The sequence below is a fragment of the Acomys russatus genome, chromosome 4 (assembly GCF_903995435.1).
Source record: "Acomys russatus chromosome 4, mAcoRus1.1, whole genome shotgun sequence".
In the NCBI taxonomy this organism is placed as follows: Eukaryota; Metazoa; Chordata; class Mammalia; order Rodentia; family Muridae; genus Acomys; species Acomys russatus.
In genome coordinates, this window is record NC_067140.1 from 14866659 (window position 1) to 14892541 (window position 25883).

Genomic DNA, 25883 nt, shown 5'->3' on the forward strand with positions numbered 1-25883 from the left:
GTAGGCAACCACAGCTTCTGTGAGTCCAGGAGTGCAAAGCATTTATTTATGTGTGTGTGTGTGTGTGTGTGTGTGTGTGTGTGTGTGTGTGTGTGTGTGTGCACATGTGCATGCACGGATGTGTGTGCACATGTCATGGTCAACATGTGGAGGTCAGGGGGCAAGGCCGGGGGGGTTGGTTCAACTCTTCCACCATGTGGGAGTTGGGACTAGAGCTCAGGTTGTCCCAGAGTGTGCCCCCTGCTTCTCACACAGCTGTCTAGATTGCAAGATCCCCGAGGTGATGGGTCTGTGTGCTCCAGACTCGGATGCTGACGTCGTAGCTCCTCAAGCAATGGCATCAAGAGGTGAGGTCTTCTGGGTTCCTATGGTTAGGCCTCCGCAGAGAGTTAGTGGCCAGGTGAAAGACACCCTCGGTTTCTCTCTTTCCCAGCTCAGTTGTCCTGCGGAGCTTGCAGCCTGGCAACCACAAGTCTGTCTGTCTAATTTGTACTTATTCTCCTTTATGTTTTCAATACTACTGGACATATCTAATTTAGAGAGAAATTATATTAAATATAATAATCTGATCCTATACCTGAAATGAAAACATCTAAACCCTTCCTTCTTCTTTTTATTTATTTTTTAATATTTATTTATTGTGTATACAGTCCTCTGCCACATGTCTCCACCTGCAGGCCAGAAGAGGGCATTAGATCACATTATAGATGGCTGTGAGCCGCCATGTGGTTGCTGGGAATTGAACTCAGGACCTCTGGAAGAGCAGTCAGTGCTCTTAACCTCTGAGCCATCTCTCCAGCCCACCCTTCCTCCTTTCCTTCTTTCTCTTTTCTTTTCCCTGTGGGTGCTCAGTTTATGTATGCATGCTCATGTGTGTTCCGGGAACATGTAGCTCACAGCATGCATGTAGAGGTCAGAGGACAGTCTCTGGCACCAATCTTCACCTTCCCCTCGACTGAGGCTGGCTCTCCCCCTTTTTCTGCTCTGGGTTCTTGCCTAGCTGTAATTCTAGCACTTGGGAGGTGGAGACAGGAGGATCAAGAAGCTCAAGGATATCCTTGCCTCCATAGTGAGTCTGAGGGCATCCTGTGCTACATGAGACCCTGTCCCAAAACAAGGATTATAAAACAAAATAAACAAAGGAAAAAGGAAAGGAAAGAAATGACACCGTCTTAGTTACTTTTCTTATTTGCTGTGATAAGGCACCATGACCAAGGCAATTTATAGAAGAAAGAGTTCATTTGGGACTTAAAGTTCCAAAGGGCTGGGGCCCATGACCATCATACAGTGAGCATGGCAGGCAGGAACAGTGCTGGAGCAGTAGCTGAGACCTCACGCCTTTGATTGTTTGTTTGTTTGTTTGTTGAGACAGAATTTCACTGTGTGATAGCTCTAGTTGTCCTGGACTCACTTTGTAGACCAGGCTGGCCTTGAACTCACAGAGATTTGCCTGCCTCTGCCTCCCTAGTGCTGGGATTACAGGCGTGCGCCACAATGCCCGGCTGAGACCTCACATCCTGAGACAGAACCATAAGAGCTAACTGAGGGTGATATGAGCCTTTTACTCTCCCAAACCCCACTCCCCAAGACACATCTCCTCCAACAAGGCCACACCTCCTCATCCTTCCCAAACAGTGCCATCCACTGGGAACCACACAGTCAAATGTATGAGTCCATGGGGGCGGTGGGGGGGGGGCTTTGTCACTCAGATCACCACAGAATGCTAAAGAATCGGCTGTAGCCACAGTCACAGTGACATGGTTCGTCACCTGTGTGTTTGTGGTACTGATTTCCTAAAAATAAATGTGAGCCTCGTGTTTCACACTAGTCATACAGGCTTTGGGGGGTAACACTCCTCATGTTTCCTCACCCCCGCCCTCTCCACAGAGGCAGCTCCTTCGGTTAGTCCTTACAACACTTGGTTCTGTCTTACTGAATGGGGGTGTTGCCTGATGCTTCAACCTCAGAAGTCAATCACAGCCTTGGAATTTGTTGTCTTATTACTGTTGTTATTTTACTATGGGGAACTCAAGGCCACCCCTGGCTAACCAGAGGCCTGGCTCACTGCCAAGAGTCACCCTGTAATAAACGAATGTGTCCCTTCTCTGAGATCAAAATTGAGCAGGGTGTCTTGTATTTTTATTTACTAAACTTGGCAAGTCCAGATGTAAAGCTCTGAGGGCGCAGGAGACAGCCAAACAGCTTACTCTTTATATCTAATACTTTTATAAGATCAAGCTTTGAGATTACTGTAAATTCTGAGGGCTCAGAAGCTGAGGTTACTCCACAGGCAGAATTTGCACGTGGACGTTACCAGGGCACTTTTCATCTGGTGGGATGGAACTGAGCTGTACTGGTCTTCCCCGCCTTCCACATCTCTTTACTGCCCCTTCCCTACTCTTCCGGGCCTTCCACTTGCCGTGATTTCACGCACATCCCACATGGAAAGCAGATCCCGGCTGCCACGCTCCACCATCATGTAGATACAGAAACCGAGGCTCCGAGATGCGCAGTGACCTACCCAAGATCACACAGAGGCTGAAGAGGGCCAAGTGACTGAGGTCCCTGTGGCTGCAAAGCCTTTGTCTCCGGCCCGGCCGGGTTCCCTGGGTCCCCAGGTGCTCAAGGTGCAGGCCTGTCGGTCGTGTCTTCTCTGGAGCCGGCCCTGCAAGTGGCTAAGCCTCCTGGCCTCCTGGGTCGGGAAGAAGGAGGCTGCGATGGCATGCCGCAGGCGCCAGGCGTAGGCCTGGAGCACCAACGTTGCACCTGCTAGCAGCTGCAGGGTGCCCGCGGCCAGTGCTTCCGAGACTCTAGGCTGTTGAGCCTGTGGCAGGTGGCAGTCCTGTGATGTGAAGTGCAGCTCCCACTGGAAGGAGTGCTGCGTTGAGGCCAACACGCTCTCCACTGGAGGCTGGTTGAGGACGAAGAGGATGAAGTCCAGGACTTTATATGAGGCCTTCAAAACAGAGAAAGGGGTTGAGTTAGAGGAGCCACCGGTCCATTTCCTATCCCTGCCACTTACAGAGCGGGTAGAGGGAGGGGCAGCTGTGACTCATTAGCCATCAGAGCGGCATCACACAAATCTTACCTCCGTTATTCTTACTGCTGTCGCTGTTAGCTTAATGGCGTGGCCTAATAAATGTTTATTATTAGGCTTACAATTATTATGGCGGTATTATTTGTTTGGTTTGGTTTGGTTGGGTTGTTCGAGACAGGGTCTCTCTACGTAGCCTTGGCTGTCCTGGACTCGCATTGTAGACCAGGCTGGGCTCAAACCCACAGAGATCCACCTGCCTCTGCCTCCCAAGTGCTAGGATTAAAGGCGTGCATTGCCACCGCCCGGCTATGGCGATATTATTTACCTGCTATCATAATCAATAAAGACACAGACATCTGATATATTTTAGAATAGCCTTAATTCACCTGGGGCAAGGCAGATATTGCTTCCTAAGCTACCTTCCATTATTTCCCACGCCATCTACCTCTGATAATTTGCCTTAGGGCTGCCTCCCATCCATAAGCCCAAAATACTTGATGAGGTTGTTCATCTGGGCCATCTCTTTCCACATGGGACTTCAGAGCTGCTCCTCTGGGCCCACGTGACACCTTTCTATCCCATGGCTATCCTCTTCCGGTACCTGTCTCTCCCAAAGCCCAGGAACTTTGGCCAAGCCTACCCCATTCTGCCCTGCCCAGGCTTAGGCCTTTTAATCAGCCAATCAGGAATAATTTCTTAGGCAAAGTTAAACAGCAGTACTTGGGGTACCTGGCAGTTTGCTCATAAACAGTAAGAATCTTGGTAGTGGGGGTGGGAGGTGGGGGGGGGGGGGGGGAAGGGAGGGACAAACAATTAACAAACACCAAGCACCAGACCATGCTCCAACATACTACCTTTGAGTAAAGTATTTTTAGAGAAAACTGATGAAAGCTTGGGGATGTAGCGATGGTTGAGGGTAGAGTGACTGCCTAGCATACAGGAAGGAAGCCCTGGGCTCCACCACCTTGATGGAGAAATGCCCAGGGACGTTAGCAATGTACACCTCTGGGTGTGTTTGTGAGGGCGTTTTCAGGGAGAATTAGGTCATGGGGCCTCTGTACTAATCAATGATTTGATTGGTTGATGGGTCTACAGCACAAAGGCCTTGTTGGAAGGAGATGGAAAGGTCAGAGATGGGGCCCAGCAGGAGGAAGCAGTCACTGGGGGTGTTTGGGGGCTGTGCCTAGTCCTGGCCCCTTCCTGTATTTCATTTCTCTGCTTACTTGTCCCCCACCCCCACGCCCACCCCCACGCCCACCCATGCCTCCTTATCATTTGTCCGTCAGACTCCTAGGAATATCCAAGAATGATGACCCAGAGGCCAGCGAATACAGATGCCTCCCAACTGACTATTCTAAGGGCATTCCCCTCCGTGCACTTACGTCATACTTGACCGTGAGTGTGATGGGCACAGTAGGCAGCTTCTGAGCCCAAGCCACAGCTGCCTGTGCCAGGAGGAAGGCTCCATAGTCTGTGGCCACCATCACAGCTGTGGCTACCAGGAGGAGTGCCAGTAGCCCCAGCCTTAGGAGGCAGTTCAGCAACTCCTCCTGCGACAGCTTAGGCTGGGCTGTTTGGAGCAGCCAGGGAGGTGGAGAGATCAGCAGATGTGTGGCACCAGCCTGGGCCAGCTGCTGAACCAGCTGCCGAGTCGCATAGATATTGTCGAAGCGCAGGTCAGTGAGGTAGCGATAGAGGTACCAGGCCGACTCGCCCAGGAGACCCAGCATAAACAGTCCAGTGACCACACGCTGAGTCCCCAGTGCTGCCCTAGCTAGGACCTCCAGGCCAGAGAAGTCCTCCAGGACCTGCTGAGTGACTGTGTGCATGTGACGGCGGAAGGCTGAGCCATTGCCCTCTGCCTCAAATGCCAGGCTCCGGCTGGCTGCTTGGCTGGCTGGGCCCAGTTCCCTGGCTGCCTGATGCAGCTGGTATGTGGTGTTAAGCAGACTCTCCAGAGAGCCCTGAGTGACACAGCTCAGCACTTGCCCAGCTGCACGCACATTGGCCAACATGTTTGGCACCACAGCAACAGCCAGGTTGGCTGCACTGTAGGACAGGAGCAACCTGCGGCCGTGTTCGGAGCCCAGGGTAGGTATGCTGAGTGCAAATAGGCAGCGAATGGGGGGCACCAGGCCCAGGCTCAGGAAGACCAGGAGGCCACAGACAGCTGTCACTGAGGCAGGGGGTCCCAGAGGATAAAGCTGCGAAGAGACCAACCAGTGATGAACCAGGCCTGTGGCGACAGTGGCCAGGGAGACACATAGGAGAAGCTGGATCAATAGTTCATTACAGGTGGCTGGAACAGGCTGAGAGAAGGCTTCCCAGGCAGCCTGCAGGGGGACCACTGCCTTGCAGATCCCCAAGCGCCAGTGCTTCCACCTGCACACAAGGAAATAGGGGGCCCCTGTGTCAGGGGTGTGTGGCTATTCTCTGGCCCACCGGCCAGGCTGCTAGCAGACTCCTCTTAGAGCCACAGGCACAGGCATGCTTTCCAGATAGACCAATGGGAGGTACTCCGTCCATCCGGGCTCACACCAGCTGAACCAATCGCCAGGAAGTCTTCCCAGGGCTGCCAGTCAATAGCCCAGCGTCTCTGTAATACTTGAATGTGCAGGGCTTGGTATCTGGGCCGAGGCCATGATTACAGGCTCTGGGAGTAGCAGATAAGTTGTGGCAGGAGAGCAAGCATGGCTGAAATAGAGAATGTGGCAAGGAGGAGAGAGGGAGGGGGAGAGGGAGGGGGGAGAGAGAGAGGGAGAGAGGGGGAGGGAGGGGGAGAGAAAGAGAGAGGGAGGGAGGAGAAAGAGAGAGGGAGAGAGAGCGAGGGAGGAAGAAAAAGAGAGGGAGAGAGAGAGGGGAAAGAGAGAGGGAGGGAGGGAGGGAAGGAGAGAGAGGGAGAGAGGGAGGGAGGGAGGAAGAAAGAGAGAGGGAGAGAAAGAGAGAGGGGAAGAGAGAGATGGAGGAGATAGGGGAGAGAGATGTAGATATAGAAGTAGGCGGCGGTCTAAGAGTCTATCTTGTTATCTGTATTCCGTTGGTGTTGGTTTTTGTGTGTGTGTGTGTGTGTACCTCACTGTTGATTCCATTCATATATTTATAGATTTCAATGTCCCCTCCATCACTTATAGGCAAGGAGATGGCCAGTTGGCCTCTTGGGGACCTTTCTTCTTCAACCAGCCTTAGTCATTAAATTAGCATCTATCTAATCTAATCTATCTAATCTAATCTAATCTATCTATCTATCTATCTATCTATCTATTGTGTATTATTCATTAGATAGATGTGCCTGCATGTCAACGTCATTCATTCTCCATCTCAATTTTTTTAAATTACATTTTTATTTTGTGGGTGGATGCTTGCATGCTACTGTGTGTGTGTGTGTGTGTGTGTGTGTGTGTGTTTGTGTGTGCGCGCGCGCGCGCGCGCGCGCGTCTGCAACTTGCAAGAGTCACAGGACAAGTAACTTCTGGGATCTGCTTCTCTCCTTCCATCATGTGGGTTTTAAGCATTGAACTCGGGCTGCCCAGCTTGGTGGCAGGCACTTTTATACTAAGATGTCTCGCAGACCCTCCACCACACTATTCCAAGACAGGGTCTCTCACTGGGATGGTACTCACCAGTTTGGCTACACTGGCTGGCCAGTCAGCCCCAGGGAGCTGCCTCCACCGCCTCAGTTCTGGGAGTGAGGCTGCATTCTCTCATGCTTGGCTTTTTGCACATGAGTTCTGAGGATCCAAATCAGGCCCTTGAGCATGAACAGCAGGCACTTTACTCAGAGAGCCATCGCTCCAGCTCAGCATTGGAGGCACAGCGGTAAGGGAAGCACATTTACTGACTTCCTAGGAGCTCACAATAGTTACAGCAGAAGGGAGGCTACAAAACGGCTGGATCCAGGGACACAGGCTTATCACGGCTTCGCTGCAGGTGTCTGGATGGAGCTGAACATCTGTTGCCTCCAGGGCTGCAGGTCTGAGTGAGCCCCCTACAGGTGCTTGTCACTGCTGCACACCCAAGAGTCTTTAACACCTATAGTCCCTTTCTGGCCCCTGAGGACATTTAGGGGTGGGACCGCACACTTCTCCAAAACACAGTATGATTATTTTTGGAATGGCAAACCGCTGAAGTAATATCAACCAGCACAAATCGTTTTAAGAACGGGATGTCATGTTAGGAGCTCTGTCAGTGGCAGCAGGGGGTGACCTAGCTCTCACTCTGAACCTCACCCTCTGCGCATGTCTTTCATTCAGTTCCCACACAGCTATATCGGCACCACTATTCTCTCCACCCCGCCAGAAGAAACCCAGGGTCTAGAAAGGTGAGGAGGCTTCGTTGGTGGTCACAGCTGGCGAGGAGAAGGCTTGAGACTTAAGCTCATACCCATTTCAATGGGCTGCTGACGTCTCTTGCATGTGGCCCCATGGCCCTTGTGGCCCAATCCTCAGACCTACCCAATCCTGATGAGGTGTTCTGTGGTTCCCCAGATGGTCCTCATGGTCTTTGAGAGCGGTGTTCAGGCAGCTGCTGTGGCAGGCGCAGGCAGGTGGAGAGGAAGTGTGGCTATTGGAAAGTCCTGTAGCTTCTGCTTTTTATAAACCCTCCTGGCTGCCTGCTCCTGTTCTGCCAGAGGCCCACCTCCTGGGGGCTGGGCCAGCTGCCTCATTCTCTCCTGAAAGGCAGTCAGGAGCAGCCAGGGGGTGGGGGAGGGGGAGACACATTTTTCCAGGCGATGCCTGTGATCTTGAGGGCAGGATCATAGCCCGTTTCACAGAGGAAGAAACTGAGGTTCAGAGAAACCATGCAGCTCACTCAACAGTAACAGCAGACTAAGAACGCCAGTCTGCTGTCCCTGTCCCTCCTGACAATTCCTGACCCATAGGGACCCCTGCTAAGGCCACACTGTGCTGTTCTTAGCTACAATGTACAGCCACGGGAAGGGAATGATAAATGCAGCCTGCATTGAAAACAGTAGGTGCTTGGGCTGGAGAGGTGGCTCAGAGGTTAGGAGCACTGGCTGCTCTTCCAGCGGTCCTGAGTTCAATTCTCAGAAACCACATGGTGGCTCACAACCATCCATAATGAGATCTGGTGCCTTCTTCTGGCCTTCAGGCACACATGCAGACAGAACATGGTATATATAATAAATAAATAAAACTTAAAAAGAGAGAGAGAAAACAGTAAGTGCTCAGAAACTGCACATGTCCCTGTGGTGACTGCCCTGAAGGCGTAACTCCAGGCCATTGCAGAAGCTCATTCCCACCTGGCATGCCGAGATGTCTCCCCAGTGTCAGTCCTCACTACCTACCCCAGGACCCAGTCGCCAAGAGGCCTCCTCAGTTATGGGAAGGCTCCTCCACTAAGGGACACAGCTGACAGGATTCTGATTGCCAGACATTTTCCCTTATAAGGACATCCTGCTGGGCCATGGGGAAGTGACTTCACATAGAACAAAATTGAGTGAGACACTGCAGCCAGACTCTCAGAAGGCTGTGAGCCCCTCTAGGAAGCCAGGAGCTTCCACAGGTGACAGATCCCCACTCCCACTCCCACCAAAGCCTTGGCACACACAGTAGAGGCAGGAGCAGCCAGCCCTCTGGCCTCGTGGGCCTTTGTGAAGCTGCTGCTCTGCCGAGTTGACATACTGCTGCTCAGGTGTCCCAGTGTGACACTCGCACTTCAGTGCCAAAAACAAAACAACAACAACAACAACAACAACAAACTGCCAAGGTTTTAAAGCCAGGAAAGAAGGAAACCGGGAAGGAAGAGGGAGGGAGGGAGCACACACACATAGAGACAGACAGACAGTGTGTGTGTGTGTGTGTGTGTGTGTGTGTGTGTGAGAGAGAGAGAGAGAGAGAGAGAGAGAGAGAGAGAGAGAGAGAGAGAGAGACAGAGACAGAGACAGACAGAGACAACAGACAGAGAGAAAGACAGACAGTTAGACACGGAGAGGGAGAGAGACAGACAGACAGACAGTGAGAGAGAAACACACAGACAGAGAAAGAGAGAGAGACAGACAGACAGACAGACAGACAGTGAGACACACACACACACACAGAAGGAGAGAGAAAGACAGAGAGAGACAGACAGACAGACAGAGAGAAAGACACACACACACACAGAGACAGAGAGAGATAGAGAGAGAGAGACAGGTAGTGAGACACAGAGAGAGAGAGAGAGACAGAGACAGAGACAGACAGAAAGAGAGAGACAGACAGACAGTGAGAGAGAAACACACACACATACACACAGAGAGAGAGAGAGAGAGAGACAGTGAGAGAGAAACACACACATACAGAGAGAGAGAGACAGACAGACAGACAGACAGACAATGAGAGAGAAACACACACATACACACACACACAGACAGACAGACAGTGAGAGAGAAACACACACAGAGAGAGAGAGACAGAGACAGACAGACACAGACAGAGAGAGACAGACAGACAGTGAGAGAGAAACACACACACACATACACACACACACACACACACACACACACACACACACACACACACAGAGAGAGAGAGAGAGAGAGAGAGAGGAGAGAGAGGAGGAGAGCGGATGAGGAGAGAGAGAGAGAGAGAGAGAGAGAGAGAGAGGCTCTTATGTTTCGCTGGACAGTCTTAACAGGGCCACCACTTCTGTAGGAGACTTGGGTCCTTTGCTGTCTAGTAGGCTGCAAGGAGCTACTCAGCTGGCCTCTGAAGGGGTCCTGGACTAGAGGCAAGAGATGCAATGAGGGCTTTCACTCTCCAGTGCTGTGTGACCTTGAGCAAGACACTGTCCCTCTCTGAAGTCTCTATGTCCTCTGATATAAGAGAACAAAGCACTTACCCCATGAGCAGCTATGACCTGCACACAGAGTATTCAGCAGGCAGTACATAAATGCTCCTACTATAAACCTTTCCACCTGAGTTCCATCTTGCAGTCTATAAAATGTGGCCAGCCTTTGCCCAGCTCTGTAGCTAGTTGGTTAAGAAACAGAGGACACTGGGGAAGCCTCAGGTGGCTGAAGGAGAGTTGGAGCCCAGGACCTGGGAAGGGAAAGGCAGGAGATATTTTTGGGTTCTCTTGGCACACGTGGGCAGTCACCTCACAGGCCAGGGTGACCTGACCTCGAGGCCCACAGCATCCTGAGGGGCTGCTGAGTCACTAGAAGTCCACAGGGCTGGGCTGGGGAGTGTGGGAATTTAATCTTGAAGGAATCAGAGACGCGAGATAAAGAGGAAGTGAGGCGTCTCCAGCTGTTCCCAGGGCCACTCTGGCTCACAGCCCTGCAAGGCGTTAATGTCCTTGTGTTTTTTAGTGTAGGGGTGAGAAGGTGGCTGAGAATTCAGAGAAGGCTAAAACCTTACCTGCAGGCTGTGGAGATGGCTCAAACTGTAGAGTATTTGCTGTGCAAGCCTGAAGAATTGCGCCTTAGCCCCAGAGTTCGTGGGGAAACAGCCAGCTGTGCTGGTGTATGCTCATAACCCCAACCCTGGGGAGGTGGAATCAGGGAGGTTCCTGGAGCTTGCTGGCATGCTAGCCTGGCTGAAGGGTGTCTCGAGGTTCTGTGAGGTTAGATGGGCAGCTGCTGAGGGTTGCCTCTGGCCTCTGCAGGCACTCGCATTGGTGCACGCATAAACACATGCATGTGGACACCCGTCTTGCCGTAGATAACCTAACAGAAATAGAATGAGAGCCGGCAGCAGGAGCCATAGAAGTTTCTAGTAATGACATTAAAACCGAAAACCACTTTATTAATGTGTGTGTGTGTGTGTGTGTGTGTGTGTGTGTGTGTGTATGTGTGTAAGTCAGAAGACAATCTAAAGAGTTGCTTCTTTCCTTCTACCATGTGGAACCTTTACCCGCTACGTCATTTTGCCTGCCCTGAAATCCACTTTAATGAAATATTTGTCTCATTGAATATATCCCAGCTATGACACACACAATAGCGTGGCGGGATAATTTATATTGATTTTTGTGTCACTGCAAGTGCTTGATAGAGTCAATCATGCCAGGGCCTGAGTGTTAGTTGGGCAAATGGCGACCAGTGCCATCCCTTCAGGAAGAGCCGTGGGCAGTGCTGCTTGAGACAGCCAGAGCCAGTGACCACTGGGGCTGAGATAGACCTTCCAGCTCACAGGCTGGGAAGGTGGCTGAGTGGAAAGTGGAGAAGCCAGTGTATGACAGTAAGGACAGGTGCGGCCTGGGGTGAGAGGGTGTTTTGGGTGTGACCCACACACAAGCTAGTAATTGTTGCTACTATTTCATTTGCTTTTATCTGGAGTCAGGAGCTCACAGTCTAGCCCAGGCTATCCTGTCATGCATAAACCCTGATTGTTCTGTTTCAGTCTACCGAGACCCAGGACAAGAGGTGTGTCCAACCACACCCAGCTTGGCCTTTTGTTCCCCAAGAGAGATAGAACCCCAGATTCTTAGGTGTCATTCCTGACACTGAAGTTTGGTGACAAGTGTCCAGCTAGAAGCAAAGGGAGGGCGAGAGAAGAAGAAAGCCTTGGCAGGCACTGCTGTGAGTCTGGGGCCAGCTCTGACAGGGAGAGCCATGTGCCACGCTTTGGGGTCTGTTCCTTCCAGACCCCTCTCCCCCTCCTTATGCTGTGCCCGGGGAATGACCCAGAAAGGCCACATGGAAGGCTCTGTGTTTCTGCTGGTGGGACATGTGTGATTGCATGTACCAACTTGGCCAAGCCATGGTGCCAACGTTGGGTCAACTTTATTCTGGATGTTTCTGCAAGGGTGGTTTTGATTGGATTAACATTTAGGTCAATGGACTTGGAGTAAGGAAGATGGGCCTCAGAATAGGGGTGGGGCCTAATCTAGTCAGTGAAAGGACAGCATGGATAGAAGGGGCTAGAGTGGTTTGCAGCAGATGGCGCTCCCAACGGCCCTTCTTTCCACACTCCCAGATTGCTGGCCCCCGATTTCCCCATCCCCTCAGGTGTGGGATTCACCAAGTTTCCTTAGCTGTGAGCCTACCCCCAAAACACATCTTCTTTCTGTTTTCCCTTCAGTGAGATGCAGCAGCCGCACCATCTGAGATTTCACCATCCACAGTTTCGCCACAGGCCACAAATATGACATAGGTCAGAGCTGACCATCTCAGCTCCTGTTCGGAGCACAGGTGATTTCCATGGTCCAGGCTGAGACCTGGGAAGCTACCCAAAGAGGGACCCCAGAGAGTTAATGACCACTGGGAACAAACACTCTAGCCCCGGCCAAGTTCTGTGACCTTCCTATCATGTTTAGTCAGCCTCCATCAGCAAACACCACAGGGCCTTTGCTCATGTTCTTGGAGGTGCTGGGGTCCCGGGGCCTCCACAAACCTCAAATTCAGAGCTGTGAGCCATCAAATCTTTCCCAAGGCCACAGTGCGGAAAGTGGGTTACTGAGCATCTTCGGATGGCAAACAGCACCGGGACTGGCTTGTTTGTTCTTTCTGACATTTGGCGCTGCTGGCAGGCTCCAGAGGAGCCCCAGTGTATTGCCTGTGATTCAGTCTCCCCACTTCCCACGCCACCATGGTGAGTGCCTGTCCTCTTGCCTCAGGTCTCTTTTGCTGAGAATGCAGTCAATCAGTAAAGGGGACCTGTGACAGTCCTAGGAGAGGTGAGGACAGCTGCCACCCACTAGAAGGGAGCAGAAGCTGGACATTCAAGACCCAGCTGAGAGCCCAGAACCTGACGTTATTGTTGCACACTGTTCCTCCTCCTCTGGACTCCCACCACCCCCATCTCCTCCTTTCCGCAGAGCTATGAGTGTCCAGCCATTGTGTGTGACCTCAACCCAATGCCACCTTTTCAGAGGAGCTCACCCCAACCCCACAGCTTGAGTCAGCTCATCATGTGGCCGTGTAAACGGTGACCGATCATTGTACGTCCGTTTGCTGTTCCGCCGTCTGCTCCTCTGCTGCATTTGAAGCAGCGCGTCACAGTCTAAGAGCCTGCTGAATGGGCCAAGGGGAGTGGTAGAGAAAGACGGAGGTCATGGTCAAAGCTGCAGTCAGTTCAAGGGTCAAGTAGTTACTGAGCTCTGGCCATGTGCTGGAACCTGGTCCAGACATCTGCTTACATCAGGGAGCCAGAGAATGGCTTGTTGCTGTTTATACTGAACGGGGGGCGGGGGGAGGAGTGGAACAAACAAGAAAATAAGAGCCTCCACATCCCGAGAGTACGGAAGTGTGAGTCAGGGGAGACTGCACGGGGAGGGAAGTTGGAGGTCAGACTTGCAGAAGTCCTGACCAGGAATCTGGGGGTGCGATTCTGGAAGGCCAAGAGTCACCATATCCAGTATTGACCAACATTCTTTATTTGAGCACATTTTGGATCAGCAGTATCAGAAATCATGACTCCTGTGGTCACAAGACCGTGGGCGTCTCTGTGCGTGGCCTGTCCCTGTCCTAAGGGACAGCCCCACCCAGCCGGGGGAGGGACTGAAGTTGATTCAGTCTTATGGTGGGTGCCACCTCCAACTTAGAGTCTCCTCCAGCTCTGGAAAAACATTCTGACTCACTTGTGCCCTATCAGAAAGTGTCTGTCCCTGGGATGTCCACTCTCAGGAGGAAGTGAGGGCTCCATCCCTGGGTGCGAGTAGAGTTTCAAGCCACCCACTGTCCCCACACTGTGCTGTTCACAGTGTGCCTTACACTGGCCATAAGGACAGCAGTTGTCTGCTTTCCGGCTCCAGCCTCTGTTGGAAGGCTTTCCATCTGTGCAGTATGTCACAGCATACGGCCCGCCTGAGACACTTTGCCCTGGGTTTCTCCGAGGCCTGCACCGACAACCTTCAGATTTTCCCTCTCATCCCTGAAGATTGTGGCTTTTGCAAATAAGACAGACTGACTACATGAGATGGGAGTTCGGAGGCCAAACCCAGCTGTGGGGGTAAGAAACAGCTAGTGGTCTGCAGCCACGGAGCCCCTCCCAAGGACCACACACAGGAGGGTCCTAGAAGGATAATGGGGACCCAGCAGGGCTGACCCAAGAAAATCAGACGAGAAAAGAGAACCCTAAGTGTCTAGGGTAGATGTGTGAGCTGGGGTTTCTCAAACCCCGTGGTGTGCTTGCTGCTTGTGAGGCTGGGGAAGCCACAGAGAGTCTCTGGACGACCTGGACCTGTGTCTTCCCTCTGCCTCAGGGAATGGGAGCTAACCTCTGGCTGCCCGGTGGCGTCTGCAAGGGAGATGATTAAACAGAAAGGGCAGAATCCAGCCCTGCTGTGAACATCTGTAAAAAGTGGCCTGGATCTTTGCCGCCATGCTGCCCCTCCCAGCAGAGTGGTGATGTCTACACAAACCTAAAAGCCAATGGCAGCGACAGCGTGGATAGCCAACCAGCCCAAGCGTGCAAAACAAGTGCCATTTGAGCTTCGTTCCTTGTGGCTGAAGAGGTCTTTCCTGAACCCTGACCACAAACCAGCTCACGGGGGGGGGGGGGGGGGGGAGCCTGTTCTGCAGGCAGCAGATGCAAGAGATAGCTGGCTTTGAAATGCATGAAAAAGAAAGAGAAGGCATTGCAGGAAGTGAGCCTGTGGCCCCAAGTGGACCACTGGAGGTCATCCTTGCTTGCTGCCTCCTATCAGATTACAGAAAAGAATTGCTTGGTCAGCATATAAGGGTCCTAGCAGCAAGTGACAGCAACAACCCTCAGGGAAGGCCCAGCCTAATTGGAAGTCCCCAGCAGGGCTCAGAGGGCTTGAACCGTGTTGTTGGTCAAGGTGGGTGGCATCGCGGTGACGTTGGCAGCGTGGGTGTTGGCCCAGTCTGGGAAGGTGCCCAGCTGGAAGATGGTCTGTGCCCAGGTGTTCATGGCCAGGCTGAGCAGCAGGACGCCCATCAGGTTCATCAGGAGGCCAGTCCGCACCTGCAGTGGAGACCAAGCGAGCTGAGCACCATAGGACCTCAGAGCAGGCAGAAGACGGCGGCTCAGCCCACACCTGGCAGTGCTCCAGCAGGCATACTGGAGCCAGCCACAACTGTAGGCAACAGATGCTTTCCAAGGCTCAGGCTGGCCCCCAAGCCAGGTGACCTCCCCACTGCACCGAGGGTCTCTAGGTGCCGGGCACCTGGCTACAGAGTGATCATGGGTTAGGCCCGATTAGCACAAAGACCATGTCAATAAGGTTATCGATTCCCCTTTAAGACAGAAGGGCAAGCCTTGCCTAACAGTCCTATTTGATCATTATGCCCCTCTCCACACTCAGCACACACATGTAGATACAGGTACATGTGCGTGTTCATATGCACACACTGGAGCGCCAGTTAAGGAAATTCTTTTTTCTTTTCTTTTCCCTTTGTTTGTTTGTTTGTTTGTTTGTTTTTTGTTTTTTTTGACACAGGGTTTTTCTGTGTAGCCCTGGCTGTCCTGGTCTCGGATTGTAGACCAGGCTGTCCTCGAACTCACAGTGATCCGTCTGCCTCTGCCTCCTGAGTGCTGGGAGGCCCGGTGGAAATTCTTATCTTTATGAGACAGGGTCATATGTAGCCTAGACTGGCCTCAAACTCACCATGTAGCTAAGGCTGGCCTTGAACTCCTGCTCTTCTAGCCTTTGACTTCTAAGAGGTGGGACTACAGCTGATTTTCTATTACCTGTCTATCTGATGTTTCTGCCAACATATGTTAAAAGCTCCTTGACTGATGACTTTCTCTGGTCTGTTGCTATGACACCTGACAAAGCTGTTAGCACACCGAAACATGGCGTTTGTGGCATCCGGAGCCTGTGTTTCTGGGCCATGCTCACATACATTTAGCTCCAGGGTACACTGTCTCTTCTCCTTTGTTGAGGTGAGAGCAGCTTTTGCTTTGGCAGCTGCAAGTTCAAGGCCACCAAGGGTCACAAAGTGAGACATCTCAATTGTTCTGGGCCTGCTTCCTGGGACCCACCCAGCCCCAGCCACCCTTGGTCCTGTGCATCTGGTGACAGAGAATGAAGCCATTTCCCCATTTTAGACATTTGCACGGGTTGGGCTCTCTGCCTGGATAGTGCCACCCCACCCCACATTTGCACTGCCAAGGCTCCTTGCAAGGCCCTACCATTACAGAGTGGCCATCTGGCTCACCCCATCATCCTCTTTTGATATCTAGCACCTTGTGTCCTTTTTTCACTTAGCAATTCTGAAATCCACATTTTTAATGAATAGTGAGTAGTCTTCCAGCCACAAAAAGTACCCTCGCAGGAGGCAGACGGCTGTCTCTTCTGCACTGCTGCCCCCCGGTGGCCGGACCACAGATTACACCGGGCAAACCCAACTAAGGAAAGAGGCAGGGAGGGAGTTCTTTCCTCTGCCTCTTTCTAATTCTTGGTCTGTCCTCATTTATCCTGGTGGGGATTTATGTCTGATTCAGTAGACTGTCCTCAGCTGCATGACATGAGGATGCATGCGGTGGTGGCGGCTATGGACAGAGAAAGGGAAAAAGAAGGAGGAAGAGAAGAAAGAGACAGAAGAGAGGGAAGAGAAGGAAGAGGAGGAAGAAAAGGCATAGAAGAAAATGGAGCATAAAGCAGTGGTTCTCAACCTGTGGGTTGTGACCCCTTTAGGAGTCATATGACCCTTTCACAGGGGGTCATCTAAGACCATTAGAAAATACAGATGTTGCCGGGCGCGGTGGCGCACGCCTTTAAACCCAGCACTCGGGATGCAGAGGCAGGCGGATCTCTATGAGTTCGAGGCCAGCCTGGTCTACAAAGTGAGTCCAAGACAGCAAAGGCTACACAGAGGAAACCCTGTCTCGAAACCCACCCCCCACCAAAAAAAGAAAGAAAGATAGAAAGAAAGAAAATATGGATGTTTACATTATGATTCATAACACTAGCAAAAGCAAAACTACAGTTATAAAGTAGCGATGAAAATAGTCTTATGATTGGGGATCACTACAACATGAGAAGCTGTATTAAAGGGTTGAAGTATTAGGAAGGCTGAGAACCACTGGTATAGAGGAAGAAGAGACTGGAGAAGGAGAGGGAAGGAGGGAGAGGTGGGAGGAGGAGGAGAATAGTGGCAGTAGGGAGATCCAACTGGGGCATGGAACAGACTGGCCATGTCCGCTGTGTCTGGCCATCACCCACCCCTCTTCTTGCCAGGTCATTGATGAGAAGGCCCACACTTACCATGTCTTTGACCAGCAAGTGTCCAGTGGAGAAGGCAATAGAGTTTGGGGGTGTCGAGACGGGCAGCATGAAGGCATAGGAGCAGCCGACCGTGCCTGGAATCATCAGGTACAAGGGGTGCACATGCAGGCGGATGGCCTAGCCAGAAGAAGTCGGTAAGAAATTGAGACCATTGGGAAGAGAGCGGCAAGATACAGAGATGGTCAGAGTGACGGAGGACAGTAGAGTCACATGAGAAGAGGGACAGAGAGAGGGACATGTAGACAGACACACAAACACGCGACATGCGGTTTTAGAGGAACTGGAGACCCTTCTTAAGGTCAATGATGACAGGGACACACTTCATTTTACCAGGGAGCAGGCAAGGAAACTTACTTAGAATGCCCCTTCCCACAGGAGCGATCTTGTGGTCCCAGCTGCTCCAGAGTAACTGAGCCTGAGGTCTGAGTGGGGCCCAAGCCACTGCCATCTCTCATATGTTCCCAGGAGCCTAGGCTGCAGCTGGTCTAAGGCCATAGGCTGAGATCCACAGCTTATATAACCAGGCTCAGTCTTGCCCTCGGCTATGCCACCCTAGAGGTTGCCATGGGGCACCTATGCTCAGAGTCTGGCTGGAGTTGAGAGAGGAGGTGGGCGTCTCCTTGGCAAGCACTGCCATGTTCCTATAACAGAGAATCTACCCACCCTCCAGGCCAACTGCATCTCTGAAACTCCCTAGAGGGAATTTCTATAACCCAAACTGTAGGCTTTTTCTAATTGGCTCTAGCATCATTTCCCAGTCTGTAAATGTTTTGATTCTGATGAGAAGCCATATTTTAATGTCCTTTATCGGTATCTTTTCTAGGAACTGCCAGTTACAGACTAGGTAGGTAGGCTTTGAGCTCCCTGCCTCCTTCAGACGACCTCATAGCACCCCTATCTCCACCTACTATTGGGTACCCTAGACTCCAGAACAGGATCTGGTTCATCCAGTCCCACTTGGCAAGGGCCTGAGGACTCTGGGCTGCCCCAGCAGAGGGCAATTACTCTCATCCAGCACAGTTTCCAGGGCCCATACGCTTTCACCCAGGAACTCTGAGGCGAACCTGTCTTCATGCTAGCAGCCTGTGCACAGAAGGCGAGGACCAGCTGTTAACTGTTGGTGACAGCTTTCTAAAATGCTTGCCTGTCCATTAGGATGGAGCTTAAACACCAACTATTGACAGCTTTATGGAAATGTCTGCTTTAACACTGTTCATTTACAGTGGAATGTTTCTGGGTTGAAAAAAAAAACAAAAAACAAAAGCACATGTACATCAGTGGTTGATACAGTGTCAATGCCATTAAAAATGGAAACATAATAAACAAAGAGGTATGGAGATAAAGCAAGCCCTGTCCAAGGTGGGTACCTCAACTGCTAACATTGTTACCTTTTATCAAATTTGAATTTTATGAACAGTGCCCTATGGCTTGTTTTTCTTCAATTAGTTTAAACATAAAAGAAAATCACTAGTTTTCTAGCATCCATCCACCCTCTTTAATTTTGAGGCTATCCTGACCTTCACTGTGTAGACCAGGTTGGCCTTGTGCTCACAGAGATCTCCCTGCCTCTGTCTTCCAAGTGCTGGGATTAAAGGTGTGCGCCATCAGATCCCTCTGCCTTTTATATTCCTAAAATGCAGTCCAGCTGTTGGCAGATGTGCTCTCAGCTAGTCCTGGCTTCTCTGCATGCCGGCTCTTGTTCTCCCACTTTGTTCTCTTCCTGCCTGGTTTCCTCTGGATTTTTGCTGAATCCATCATAGAATACAAGGCTGTCTGCATCTTTCTGTGCCTCGGGAATGGTTGGGGTGAGGTGGGAAGTCGCAGGTGGAAGGTTTGCTGGATCTTGCCTAGCAAAGGGAGGTTATGGACAAATCACCCTGGAAGAGTCCAGCCCAGCCCATCTAAGTCCGGTGCCTTTCATAGCAGAGGGTCTCAACAGGATGAGATCTGTCCTCCCAGGACTCTCTTGGCAATGTCTGGTGACATCTTGGATTGCCACTGCTATGGGGTGCTGCTGGCCTCTGGTTGGCAGAAGATGAGGAGTGCTCTGACACCCCACAAGGTGCAGGACAACCCTCCTTCCAGAAAATTCTTAGACTAACACAGGAGGCAACAGTACTGTGGCTGGACTTTCTCCTATGCTGGTCTGGTGACTCAAGAATTTCCCTGTAACTCAAATTCTTTCTCTTTCTAAGCAACATAGCATGTCCTCCTGGGTTAATTCTCACACAGAGGAAATTTGACAATTACCTGACTTACGTGTTCCTTTAAGAAAGAAACCCCTGCCATTTGGGAACTGGCTCTGTGGTTCCAACTCTGCTGTGCATTCTGGAAGCAAGCAGGGCAGCTGGGGCCCCAGGGAAGCTCTGTGGCAGGGGACTCCGAGTTCAGAGTTGGACCAGAGGTATCCCTTTACCTTGCCCCACGGGGACCCTTACCAGCTCTGCCAGGACTGGCAGGAAGATGATGATGGTGGCGGTGTTGCTGGCGAACTCTGTGAAGAAGGCGATGACCACAGTGATGAGTAGCACAGCCAGCACTGGGGGCACGTGCTCCAGGGGGTGCAGCTGCCCACCGATCCACATTGACAACCCCGACTCCTATGAGCAGATATGCCTTCGATGTCAGTGCCCCCAACACCACCCTTCACAGGCAGCCACCAGTGCATGCTCCTCAGCCGCTTGCTCTGCAGGCCATGGCCCAGTCCCCTGGGGCCCCATGGTCTATTTGGTTAGAAAGCAGAGTCTCTGTTTCCATTTGGGTCTGGTGCCTAAAGTTCCAGCTTGAGTGGGAGAGGGAACCAGACAGACCCTTATGCCTGAGTCTTATTTCTCCAATGATGGTCACCACTTAAAATGCCTACTGTTTCATCTATAAAGGATTAAATATTGTCTCTTAAGTTGCTTTTGCTGTGGGTATTTTTATCACATCGACAGGAAAGGAAACAGAGACAACAGGTGTCTGATATATCAGATGTGACGCAATGTGATTGATGATAGACTTATAAGCAGCCCTAAGGATTTTTATCACGACAATGAACCAATATTGATCCACAAGACACCAATAGTAGTATGGTACCATTAGTCACCGTCCTAAGAATCACCATTATCAAGGTTGGGCACCTGCTGGCATTTGCTGGCTTTGCCCTACCATTGGTCCCTGGCTTACTGAAGAGGAAAAATTCTTGTGAGTTGCCTATGGCCCAATAGCAGTGACTGAGATACCTACCTAAATTCATATCAACTTCTAGAAAGTTCCCTATCATTACCACCTTTCTCTGGAGGAGCTGGTCTGTCACTTGACTTTTAATTAAGAACATTGCCCACTTATGTGTGGTAGCTCACACCCATAATGTTGGTACATGGGAGGTGGAGGCAGGAGGATTCTTTGGTAACATAGCAAGTACCAGGCCAGCTTGATACTGTCCCGAAGCAAACACCCAACACAACACAATACAACACAAAACAAAGGAAGATCCATGTCCAATGTGGACCGTGGTTTCCAGTGCTTGGAAGGACAGAAAGGCCCCCTAGACTCCTCTCTCTGGCCAATGCTACACAATTGTCAGGGTACCCTGTTGCAGGATGTTTGATCACACCATGTACCCCAAGATTTGGTACTGGAAAAACCTGTTTCTAGTTGTGGTGTTGTTCAACCCTTTCTGTAAACAGCATTAGATAAAGTCTACCACAGGTCAAGAGTAGAGCAAGCAACCAGTTGACAGGGCATGAACATAGGGGGAAAAAAAAAACATAGAGAATGTGAGGAAGTCTGGAGGATGGCTAGAGATGCACAGGAAGTAGAAAGGAGGGACATCTAGTTAGAGGAGTTTTTAAGATAGCATGGAGAAGAGGGGGCTTTTTTCCTTCTGGGATGCAAGCTGAGGAGGAAGGTCAGCTGGGTGCTTTCTCTGCCTCTCTGAGCTAGCAGGCTTTCATTCTAGCATCTGTCTCCTGAGTCTTTATTGGTAAAATTGAACATTTGGGGATTTTGTTTTTAAAACGACAGTACCCTCTTTACTGACCTCTCCAGAAACTGCCGTGGCTAACAACAGTTCATTGCACACACACTCTCTCCCACCACCAAATATATCTTGCAACGCCGATCCAGGCCACTTTCCTTAACACCTCACAGCTGAGGGCCCCCTCCAGCAGGTCTGAATAACAGCGCAGGAAGTGGGAGCTCCCCATCCCACCTCAGAGCTCTTCCTGAGAAAGGTAAGGGAGCTGCAGGTTTAGGGGCCAACCCAAGGCAGGACTGGATAAGCCCCAAACGCTGAGAGTTAAATGCCTGTCAACCACTGCCCAATCACAACCCGGCACCCTCAGGTCCGGGCACATCATCTACGAGAGGTGCTTGATCACTGCTCTTTCATATTGAGTGAAATGTTCACTGCTCATTCTAAGGTCATGTTTCTTAGTAATTTATTTATTTACCTTTGCAATACTGGATACTGAACCCAGGACTTCCTACGTGTGATGCAAAGGCTCTACCACTGAGCTCTACCCACAGGCCACACTTTACTGTTAACTCTGGGACTAAGTTGCCCAGGCTAGCCCTGAACTCACTCTGTAGCCCAGGCTAGCCTGTAACTTTCAATCTCCCTAGTCCAGTCTCCTGAGTAGCTAGGATTGCATGCCTGTGTCACTATATCTGGCTTCAGAAGAGTTCCTGACAGATTTTTGGGGCCCAACAGTTGTTGTCCAGAAAGAACAACACATTAACTTCTCTGATTTACCTTAAATATTACTTTCAGGGCCCAAGTAACAAGAGCTTAAGAGGCTAGGTATGGTGGTTCATATCTTTAATGCCAGCACTTGGGAAGTAGAAAACAAGATGATCAGGAGTTCAAGCCAGCCAGGCCTTCACGAGTCTCTATCTTAACAAACCAAAACCAAAGGACCAAAATCAAAACAAAACCAAATAACAGCTTAGACATATTTCAGCCCAGCAAAGTCCTCCTAGCGTTAAGGCATTTTCTGCAACCTGCAGAGTTCTGTGAGAGGCTATGCCAGCCCTTTTCTGCTACAGGGAGCACAGGGTAGCTATGTTCCCACAAGCCATGGTCTGGCACAATGTGCACGGCAGAGAGAGACTATTAATGACCAGGCAAGTGGCCAATCAAGAGCTCCCTGTGGCCTGGCCTCTGAGGGAGAGGCCTCTTGCCAGCCTCACAGTGCCTTTGACTTGGGCTCCTCAATGGAAGAAGTCTTCTTCCTCTCAGCTCCCTGAGGTTTTGCTGGGGACACTAAAGGGATTTCCCCCAGCCCTTTTCAATCCCCCGAGGAATCATGGCCGTGGTTTCCTTAGAAACAGGCCCCAGAATTCCCAGGGAGGCCAGAGGCCAGCAGCAGCCAGAGGCAGTGTGGGTAGAGCTACGGGGCTGTGCTTAGCTGGGTTAAGCGTGCTTTGCAGCTAACCTTCACCTTCCCTATGCCTCAGTTTCCTTATCTGTAAACCAGAGGTCATAGGCAAGAAAAGTGGCCAATCTAAAATGCTTGGGCACTGTGTGTGCCAAATAGCTGGCTGTCACTAGTGGTTACCTATGGGGGAACTCAGAGCTCACTGACACAGTGGCTGTCAGACTGTGTTCCCTAGACACCCCAGAGGTGACCAGCAGACCCAAGGCCACTTTGCAGAAGGGGACAGAGGGAGACTGAGCTACCAAGTGGTGTCACTCTTCCCCCCTTTTTTCTTCAACTAGAGCCTCTCTCTGTGCTCTCCTCACTTCACAGTGTAGCCACGTTTCTTAAGGACAGTTCAAGTCAATGTGCAAAATCCAAAGTGTCCCAGTGAGAAACTAGAATCTGGACAGACAGCCCCCCCACTCCCCCCACTACTCCCCCCTCGCCTTTTTATTCTTTAAATGGCAGAGAAAACTAATCTAATCACGCCTCCAAGAGAGCAACACTGGGGCCCTGGGAAATCTCTCTAAAGGTTTCATAAGACACAGTAGACTCAGCTCAGCGAACTAATTCTTAGTGGGAGACAAAGCAAGTTTGAGTAAAGAGAAGGCTGTTGTGTGAGCATTTAACCATTGCAGCATCTAAGAGCTCGGTGGCCTTAGATAAGTTACCTACCATTTGAGGTTTAAATGGGTGTGTGTAAAACATGGCCGCCCCTGGCTATAAGCACAGAAAAGGATTTGTTACTTTGTAAGTAATCTGGCTAGCAACAGTGTTTTCCTCCATGCTGGAAGTGCTTCCCAAGTACTTTGCTATATTAATTTAATTTTCGTGACCGTGCATGAAGTAGGTGGTGTAACTTTCCCCCTCTTATGGTTGAGGAAACTGAAGCACTAGGAGCTTGTGGTGTCTAGTTTTATGTCAACTTAACACAAGTGGCCTCCATCCTGTAAGGCATTTTGTTAGTGATGGATGGGGCCAGAACTTAGCCCATTGTAGTCACCTGTGCCATCCCTGGGCTGGTGCTCCTGGGTTCTATAAGAAAGCAGGCTGAGCAAGCCATGGGGGAGCAAGCCTGTAAGCAGCACTCCTCCACGGCCTCTGCATGAGCTCCTGCCTCCAGGTTCCTGTCCTATTTGCGTTCCTGTCCTGACTCTCCCGAAGTAATGGACTGTTTCCTGGAAATATAAGGTAAAATAACCCTTTTCCTTCCCAAGTTGCTTTGGTTATGGTGTTTCATGACAGCAATAGTAACCCTGACTAGAACAGAGCTGGAAGATGTATTCTGAGTTTAGACTCCAAATCTTAGCCATTAACAGACCATACATAAAAACTGATGGCGATTTCCACTGGAAAGCGGCAGACGGCAGGAACACATCTCTTGCCTGTCTCTGGGACTCACTGCCTCTGATTTAATCTCAAGCTCCCCAAAGCTTGGTGGATTTGACCTTAAGATGTGATTTACACTCAAGAAGGCACTAGCACACAACCAGACACAAGATGGTCACCTGCCAGCAGCTACAGCAGCTGCGACATTCTGTGTGCTCCTGGTGATGGCCAGCGTTGCAGTACATGGGGTGTCTAGTGTTTGCTTTGCAGCAGGTGGCCTGAGGGAGTTATGGCTTCTAGAGAAGCCACATGTCCAGGCCCACCTATGCTCCAGCCAGGGATCCCTAAGCCTTGCGTGGTCTGATTGCACTCTGGTGAAGATCCTGGACAGTGTCCAGAAGCCAAGAGGTGTCACAAGCTTCCCGGTGGCTCTTGGGCCAGATTATGCCGCCTGGGGACAGAGGCTGGGGTGAGGGGCAGCTGGTAGACAAAGGCCTCACTGAACGGAAACCTTGGCTGATTGCCCAGCGCTGGCTTCCCAGCATGCACTACGGCCCTGAATCCCAGCCCCAGGGCCAGTGCCCCTCCACCAATCCCCCAGCTTGGGAAATCCTCTGGGGTACAGGTTCTCCAGCAGCCCCTGTCCCAGGGTCAGGCTGTGCCAGTCACTGTAGCAAAAGGCACCTTGGCCATTGAAGTGTGCAGGCCTGAGCCTCCCCATTACTTTCCATTGGCACGTTAATGTCTAATCCGTATAGCCAACCACATCGGGCTGCGTCCTAAGTACTGTCTCCTTTTATAACATGATTGTGACGACTCTAGCAGGTGGCTACCTTGTCATTCCCATTTTACAGATGGGGAAATTGAGGCCCAGAAGATTTAGTAACTTGACCAAGGTCACACACAAGAAAATCTGTGATTCTAATGGAGACAGTCTGGTCTTTCCACATGGCCTGAGCCTCCAAACATGGATAACACACTACTTCCTCCAGTAAGACATCCCAGATACTCCGTGTAAGAGGGCAGTCTAGCCTTCCTTCTCTCAGAGACATCCTTAGCTGTCTATGGCTTTGATTGCCTGAGGCTGAGCTGATTCTCAAGTGCTTGGCCTGGGATCTCCTGATGCTGCCCTCCCCTGGCTGAGCAAACAGGCTTAGCAACTGGCTTCTTCTGTCTTTAAAGTAGGGACAGCAGTTCAAAACATACCTCAGATGCACGATGTCCTGGGTTTAATCCCCAGTACAGCCTATGACAGCGGTGCATGCCTATAATCCCGGATCTGGGGAGGCAGGAGGCAGGAGGTAGGAGGATAAAAATTTCAAGGTCATCCTTGCCTATGTAGCAGGTTTGATGCAAGACTTGGCTGCATGGGACCCTGTCTCAACAGAGTGGAATGGAGTGGGCTGGGCTGGGCTGGGCTTGAATAGAGTGGAATGGGACGGGATAGGATGGGAAGGGATGGGAAGAGATGGCATGGGATGGGATGGGATAGGATGGGCTAGGCTGGGCTGGGCTGGAGTAGAGTGGAATGGGATGGGATAGGACAGAATGGGATGGAATAGGATGGGATGGGATGGGATGGAGTAGAGTGGGATGGAATGGGAGAGGATGGGATGGCATGGGATGGCATGGGATGGGATAACATGGGATAGAATCACATGGGATGGGTTGGGATGGGATGGGATGGTGTGGGATGGGTTGGGACAAGATGGGATGGCATGGGATGGGATGGCATGGCATGGGATAGGATGGGATGGGATGGCATGGGATGGGATGGGATGGCATGGCATGGGATGGGATGGTGTGGGATGAGATGGGATGGCATGGGATGGCATGGGATGGGCTAGGCAGCAGCAGTGAGTCGGGGGTTTTCTGAAGAGATGATGACTCACTTCATCCTGGCCTCCAGGCTCTCTAGAGGGGGCAGTGCAGCTTCTAGCCTTCAGAATCAAGCTCATTTTGGGTCTCTGCTTTTATGC

The 25883-nt window shown here is 51.1% G+C and overlaps 2 protein-coding genes across 3 annotated transcripts in view; both read right to left on the bottom strand.

The window, feature by feature from the left end:
- Window positions 1-2426: 2426 nt before the first annotated feature.
- Window positions 2427-7532, bottom strand: Ocstamp (osteoclast stimulatory transmembrane protein). The gene is given in 4 exon segments (XM_051144845.1): window positions 2427-2629; window positions 2632-2956; window positions 4420-5419; window positions 7489-7532. Coding segments are annotated over 4 exon segments (1572 nt in total).
- Window positions 7533-14476: 6944 nt separating this feature from the next.
- The window catches only part of Slc13a3 (solute carrier family 13 member 3), a 69065-nt gene continuing 57658 nt past the window's right edge, over window positions 14477-25883 (bottom strand). The window contains exons 11-13 of one of the 2 annotated variants that reach the window (XM_051143809.1): window positions 19609-19770; window positions 17150-17287; window positions 14477-14904 (exon numbers count right to left, since the gene is read on the bottom strand). In XM_051143809.1, coding sequence (XP_050999766.1) covers window positions 14728-14904; window positions 17150-17287; window positions 19609-19770 — 477 coding nt within the window. In that variant the 3' untranslated portion in view covers window positions 14477-14727. The remainder of the gene's footprint in view (window positions 14905-17149; window positions 17288-19608; window positions 19771-25883) is intronic. The other variant, XM_051143810.1, reaches the window with a different exon arrangement.